Raw genomic sequence first — 6,232 nt, forward strand, 5'->3', positions numbered from 1 at the left:
CAGCAAAAATGATTTTGCCTACGTCCCTATGAACTCCCCTTAGAGTAGTTCAGTTCTGCACTATTGAACAAGTTTGATACACAGTAAAGAGTGATGATATATCAGTCTCCTTCTTTTCCTTGAAAATACTACCAAGAACCCCTCTTGAGATCACTAATCCAAGCAAGTCTACCCGAGAAGAACAATCCTCTTCTCTTACAAATCAACCCCTTGCCCTGTACATAATGATCTCTCTAGCCTCTGTTCTCACGCTAAAAAACTTTACATATATATCTCAAAGAAAAATAAATAAATAAATCCCCCTTACAAATAAAAGAGACACGTATATATATACTTAGACTAAAAACTAAATTAGGTGTCAACAAACTAAAAAAAATGAGTATTCTAATATTGTCATGTCGTCAATCCTGAGTGAATAAAATATGAGAACTGAGACCAATATATATATTTGTAATGGTAATTTTCTTATAGCTTTTAAAAAATATATATGTGAAAAGAAATTTACAAAAAGTATGAGAAATTCACAAAGAGATAATGAAAGAAAAAGAAAAAAAAAGTTATATATTAATAAAAACCACCAATTTATTAATAATCATTTATGGAATTTATTTACAGTATAACTTATAGCTAAAAAGGCTACTGAATCTTATAGAATACTAGGCGAGGAAGAGAGGAGATATTTTTTGCGTCTTAACAAAGACAAAAATGGCAACACTTTCTCTCTTCTCTCTTTCCCATTCAGTTCCGATACTACAGCTGCGTCCCTGGTTTCCCTCTCCCCAACCCCATTTCTCCAACCCCGTCCTCTCCTCATTTACTGCTTCTACTTCTCTCAAATTGAGTGGCTTTCGGGATAAAACTGTGGTCTTCGGAACCAAGTCAAGCGACCCAAACGAAGCCCAGTTCTTGGACGAAAATGGAGTTGTTGATGATATGGATGGCTATCTCAACTACCTTTCGCTTGAATATGATTCCGTTTGGGATACTAAACCATCCTGGTAAGCTTTTGCAATATGTACTTCTTTGTCCTTGGTTAGCTTAATGTTTCGAATTTGGTCGAAATATTGCTCTCAGATGTTTGAATTGGATTTTTTAGCATCTGGGTCATCTCTAAAACGAGTAATCCTGTTCTTCTGTGACCGTGACTGGTTTTTGGAAATGTACATCATCTCAAATCTCAAAATTTCAAGTAAAAAAAAGTATTAATTACTCGAACGAAACCCTCCCCTTCAACACATTAGTCACATATCTTGAATACTAAACAATTGAAGTAGCTTAATTGGCCTCCTTATTTATTTGCTGTGAGCATTGCTCCTGCAGCTCCTCCTTTTAATATATACATGAAATACAATGTTGAAGAGTTGTAAATATAGTTTAGGGAATAGATAAAAGTAGCCTTTTGTTAATTGACTATAATTAAGTATTCATAATCTGTTTTCTCCTTCCTTTTGTGCCATTTTGTTTATAGGTGTCAACCATGGACAATTACTTTGACTGGGGCTTCGGCAATTGCCTGTAGCTGGCTGATTTTACACTCAATATTAGTCACTGCAATCTTATCATTACTGATATGCGCGTGGTGGTACATATTTTTGTATTCTTATCCCAAGGTACACCTTCTATTTTTCTTTCTCCCTCTCTTGTCCTACCTCATATTGTTTGTGTGCATTGTATTATGGATTTATGGGGATAGAATATCTTGCTGATGAGGGTAGCCTTTGTAATAATCAATGAAATATGTAATGTATATAGATATATAGATATATATATATATATCGAGTTTGTATATAATTTCCATTGAAGATTTCATTTTTCTGTTAAGGCATACGAGGACATGATTGCTGAACGAAGGAAGAGGGTGACAAACGGTGTTGAAGACACGTTTGGCTTGAGAAAGAGTCAGTGATATTGGTAAAAAGAAAATTGACACGATGACTTTCTTTTCTGTCTTTGTAAAGTTTGTATGTAGGTCTATCTATTAATCGTATGATTTCTTTGTTAAAATTCAGAGCAATGTGTTGACTTCAAATGAATGAATTTCGAAGAAAAAATTGACTACATTTCTTGAAAAGAAGATTACACGCAAAGTTTGGTTGAGTAGAGGAGAAATTTTGAACGTTGCAATAATGAGTGTGATAAACTTTGCTGCCCCTTCCCCATTTGGTGCATTGGACTAGGAATGGGATTAGGATTGCATGTTGCTCCCATAGGAACAGGATAAATAAAGTAAAACCTCAAAATAATCACATTTATATGGGATTATTTATCCAACCAAAAAATGTGAGATTATTTATCACTCAAGTTTTTTACTAGTTTCAGTTCAACTACACATTCTAATATCAATGAACCCCACAATTATTATTTTTTATTTTTTATTTAAATAAAATTATTTGAAAAGTAAACTAAAATATTAACATTAAAATAATTATGTCTTAAAATCAATATAATATTTTCCAATACAATATTATACCAAACATAGTATATTATTAAATTTATCTCAATCCCAATTTAACATAATCCAATCCAGTGTAAATTACTAAGTAACACCACTGTGACCCTCTAATTATATTAATGTGTTATTTTTAGCATTAGGATAATTTTTTCCCCCAAATTTAGCTAGAAAATGAAGATTACATGTAACAAAATGGCAAAAACTACTATAAATTATCGTGTCTTTCTTTCCTTCCGCACCAAATTAAGTAATGGTAAATTATCGAAAGCTCAACTAAAGAAAGCATAAGTTGACTGACAGCATTAAGAAAATTCAAACATGTTTACAGATGATCATATACAAGGTTAGCTCTCTTTCGGGGCAGGCATTAGTCGAAGTCTTTCCTCTCCGGTTTGATTACTACTACCACTGCCCCATGAAATCCCCTCTTCAGCTAGCAAAGACTGCAAGTCACTACCATTGGCCAGGCTGTTGAATTCAACTGCTTTTGAAGGCATTGTTGGGTAGCGTCGTTGGCAAAAAGTCATTAATCTCTTGACAGATTGCAAGTACTTACGAGTTGTTTCATCATTCATAATGTGGGCCACACTATTGGTGTAGATCTTCTCACGAGCTGAACGTTCATGAATACCAACCATAGTAACACCAATAGGCCAAGGTGCGTTTCCGATGGCCAGCTTAATGTAGTGATCCATTGCGGCTAGGTAGTCTCGCCTCATGCAGCAATCAACGAACAGCATCAGTGCTTGACGGATATCATCAGGGAGAACCTACACACAGAATTTATCACAAGATGAATATAACTAGCGCAAATACACATTATGTCACTCCAAAAAGTGCTTTGGTGGTAGAAAATGGTGACCGCATGCCCTGAAGCAGAACAAAAAAGAATGGCATAGCTCCTTTTCATAGTGTTAATGCAACAACAGCACCTATTGTTTTTCCTCCCAGCATTGAGATGCTTGCACAAAGCAGGAAAAACGAGGGGGCACATATTCCCAATTCCACCATTCCAAAAACTTAAAACACGTAGAACTAAGTTTGAAGACCATAGTAGTATTACTTAACCAACCAGGAACTAATTAAACACCTTGACAAAAAGTTTTTCTAGTAGTATCATTTTGGAATGACAACTAAGACTTCATAAAGGTATAATGAAAGATTTGCAGTTGCTTTTGCAGATTTATAGTCAATTAATTCATTATCTTAGGCTTAGCCGATAAAGTTGCAACTATGTAAATGCAATAGCACTTCACACTTATTGTGTATAAAAATGAAATAAGATCAACAAGAATAAACAAGCAAGGATTAGTTAATTTTGTTTTATAAGCATATGAAGGTGTCAATCAAAACTTGTGATAGTCATTGAGCAATTTCAATACCACATGATAGTAAATGGCAAGAGTTTGTAGATGAGTGGGGAGGAATAAAAAATCAAGTGTATTCTTTCCTAATAAGTATGGTAAAAGAATTCCCTGAATCTTGCGTCTCAGATTGGTGTGAGTAAAGAAATAAATGAATACAAAAGGGGAGTACTTCCCTGAATTGATTTCTATTCCTTTTACAATTTGCTACTTATTAGTAAAAGTTTCAGGGTAACGATCGTAAACGATCAGGGTAAACGGATTACAAAGTATTACAGACTTCTCACATTCAGCACCTCTTTCAATTCATGCTACACCTAGAAATCATTAAAAAGTCTCCCAAAATCAGCAAACCTATTTCTAAGTCATTCTACCGCTCCTATGAGATTGTAAACCTTCTTATTATCATCGAATTAGTTTTCTCCTAATCGCATAAATCCCCACAAAAATAGCTAAACCAGAGAACAAAATGGCAAAAGTGACATACAATTCTCAGAGCTTGTGGATATTTTATGGGTCATAGTTTTTGCATGAACATACAAAGGGAAAAAAAGAGAGCAAGTGATAAGAATTTAAGTTAAAATATTTACCTTCTTCCTACAGAACTTGAAGAGTGGATGCAAATACCGCGCACACTGCTTGAACGTGGCAACCATGGACTTCCCTTTAGCAGTACGCTTCTCGGCGTCTTGCATCTCATTCAACTCCTGCTTCCACTCATTCAACAGCTTCTTGAAGAACACCAGAATCTTGTCTTCCTCACACAAGTCATCGAAATTTGCTTTCATTCGCTTCATATCCTTGTCTGCATCGACCCCGCTTGACTCGCCATCGGTCAATTCCTCCTCCGCCCCACCTCCTTCCCCATCCTCCACCACCCCATCAACATCAATTTTCTTTCGCTTTCTCTCGCTCATCATTCCCACCTTCTGACGCTTCCTTAGCTCCGCGATATCTCTCAAGAAATCATTGGTCTGCCCCTCAGTCATGTCGCTATCCACCTCGAACAACCCAGCTTTCAACACGTACTTCAGCCGATCGAGCCGAGAATCGTCGTCTTCACCGAAGAGAGTTATAGGTTGCTTGAGAAGCCGGAGTCGGCGAATGACTTCTTGCTTGGGTAACACGAGGTTATCGATGTTTCGCTCGTCGGTTAGGGATTTGGAAGTGGTCGCAGTTGATGAATTCGTCGTTGTGACGGTTGTTGTGGTAGAGGAGGAATTCGATTTGTTGGTTCCGGCGACGGCAGTGGTGGCTGCGGTAGTTTGAAGTTGAGCTTTAGCCTCCAATTCGCGTTTTTCCTGCTCGCGCAGCTTCTGAATGTTCTTCTGCTCAATCTCGGAGCGCTTGAAAACTCGCTTGCCGCCGGTGTCTGCGGCTAGGCTCTGGCGCTTTCGGAGGAGCTCTTGCTTGAGAAGATCCATCTATGGCTTATCTGAGTTCTAGGGCAATGTAGATTGGGAAGAACAAAGTTGATTCAATTTGAATCCAAATCAGAATCAGCAGTAGTAGAGTGATATTTTAGATGGGTCTTCGGGTTATACCCCTCTGTAACGGGTCATAAATAATCTAATGGCCCAACTTAGTTTCCCTACCTTTCTGGCCCAATTGAATTAGATGGCTATTTGTTGAGGAAATTACTCTAAATAATGTAGAAGAAATTACATTTTATATGGGATTTTTAATAAAGTGTGCAAAAATATAGTTTTTTTTTTTAAAAAGTTAATCAATGGCTTTTTTTTAATATTTTTCACTTTTATGGGTTTATTTTCTAATATTTTTGTATAAAAGTTGGTTTGTGTTATAGTTTTACTATTAATCCAGTTTTATTAATTTGGAAGGGTATGTTTGTAATATGATTATTATTTTTTAGCTTATTTTTTTATATTATTTTCATATAACTAATTTTATATTAAATTTTTCTTTGGTTGTTTTGCAAAAAAAAAAAATTCTTTTTTTTATGATATGAATTGTGTTTATTATTTTTTTATTTATTATAAATATTTTTTCCTTGTTTTTATATTGTACGTTTCTTTTTTCAAATCCCGGGTAAGGTAACCAGTTATTTGATTGATCTTTGACAATTATGTAAAAAAAATCCTAGAGCTAGGTTAAATAACATGTACCAGGAGGAGTAACCAGCTACCCTGAAATGAGTAACCTTCTGCCATAAGAGAGGTAACCAGCTACCATAAGAGGGGTGACGGGTTACTCATATTAAATATGAAAAGAAACATCAAATTTGAATGAAAAAGATGAAGAACATTTCATTTAAAAAGGAATAAGTAACTATGATTTTAGTAACATTGGTAACAAGTTACCATAAATAACCCAGAAATATACACACATCATAGCGTGAAGGTAACCAGTTACCCCCAAAAATATACATACAAATAACGTGAATGTAACCAGTTAC

The 6,232-nt window shown here is 35.5% G+C and overlaps 2 protein-coding genes across 2 annotated transcripts; one reads left to right on the forward strand and one right to left on the reverse strand.

Annotated features, from left to right (window-relative positions):
- The first annotated feature begins 643 nt into the window (after positions 1–643).
- Positions 644–2,060, forward strand: LOC133791792 (uncharacterized). Its single transcript, XM_062229711.1, has 3 exons — positions 644–998; positions 1,469–1,610; positions 1,823–2,060. The coding sequence occupies exons 1-3, from the start codon at positions 706–708 to the stop codon at positions 1,904–1,906; spliced, it is 519 nt and encodes a 172-aa protein (XP_062085695.1). The 5' UTR covers positions 644–705; the 3' UTR covers positions 1,907–2,060.
- Positions 2,061–2,637: 577 nt separating this feature from the next.
- On the reverse strand, positions 2,638–5,319 carry LOC133791798 (uncharacterized). The gene is made up of 2 exons (XM_062229716.1): positions 4,407–5,319; positions 2,638–3,222 (listed from the first exon to the last, which is right to left on the reverse strand). The coding sequence occupies exons 1-2, from the start codon at positions 5,238–5,240 to the stop codon at positions 2,797–2,799; spliced, it is 1,260 nt and encodes a 419-aa protein (XP_062085700.1). The 5' UTR covers positions 5,241–5,319; the 3' UTR covers positions 2,638–2,796.
- Between the last annotated feature and the right edge of the window lie 913 nt (positions 5,320–6,232).

The sequence above is a fragment of the Humulus lupulus genome, chromosome 1 (assembly GCF_963169125.1).
Source record: "Humulus lupulus chromosome 1, drHumLupu1.1, whole genome shotgun sequence".
Lineage (NCBI taxonomy): Eukaryota > Viridiplantae > Streptophyta > Magnoliopsida > Rosales > Cannabaceae > Humulus > Humulus lupulus.

Excerpts from the sequence above, each read along its gene's own strand:
- LOC133791798 (XM_062229716.1), bottom strand. The coding sequence starts at position 5,240 with ATGGATCTTCTCAAGCAAGAGCTCCTCCGAAAGCGCCAGAGCCTAGCC. Across the intron at positions 3,223-4,406 it reads TCAAGTTCTGTAGGAAGAAG|GTTCTCCCTGATGATATCCG; the intron begins GTAAATATTTTA and ends TTCTGTGTGTAG.
- LOC133791792 (XM_062229711.1), top strand. The coding sequence starts at position 706 with ATGGCAACACTTTCTCTCTTCTCTCTTTCCCATTCAGTTCCGATACTA. Across the intron at positions 999-1,468 it reads TGGGATACTAAACCATCCTG|GTGTCAACCATGGACAATTA; the intron begins GTAAGCTTTTGC and ends TTTTGTTTATAG. Across the intron at positions 1,611-1,822 it reads TTTTGTATTCTTATCCCAAG|GCATACGAGGACATGATTGC; the intron begins GTACACCTTCTA and ends TTTTCTGTTAAG.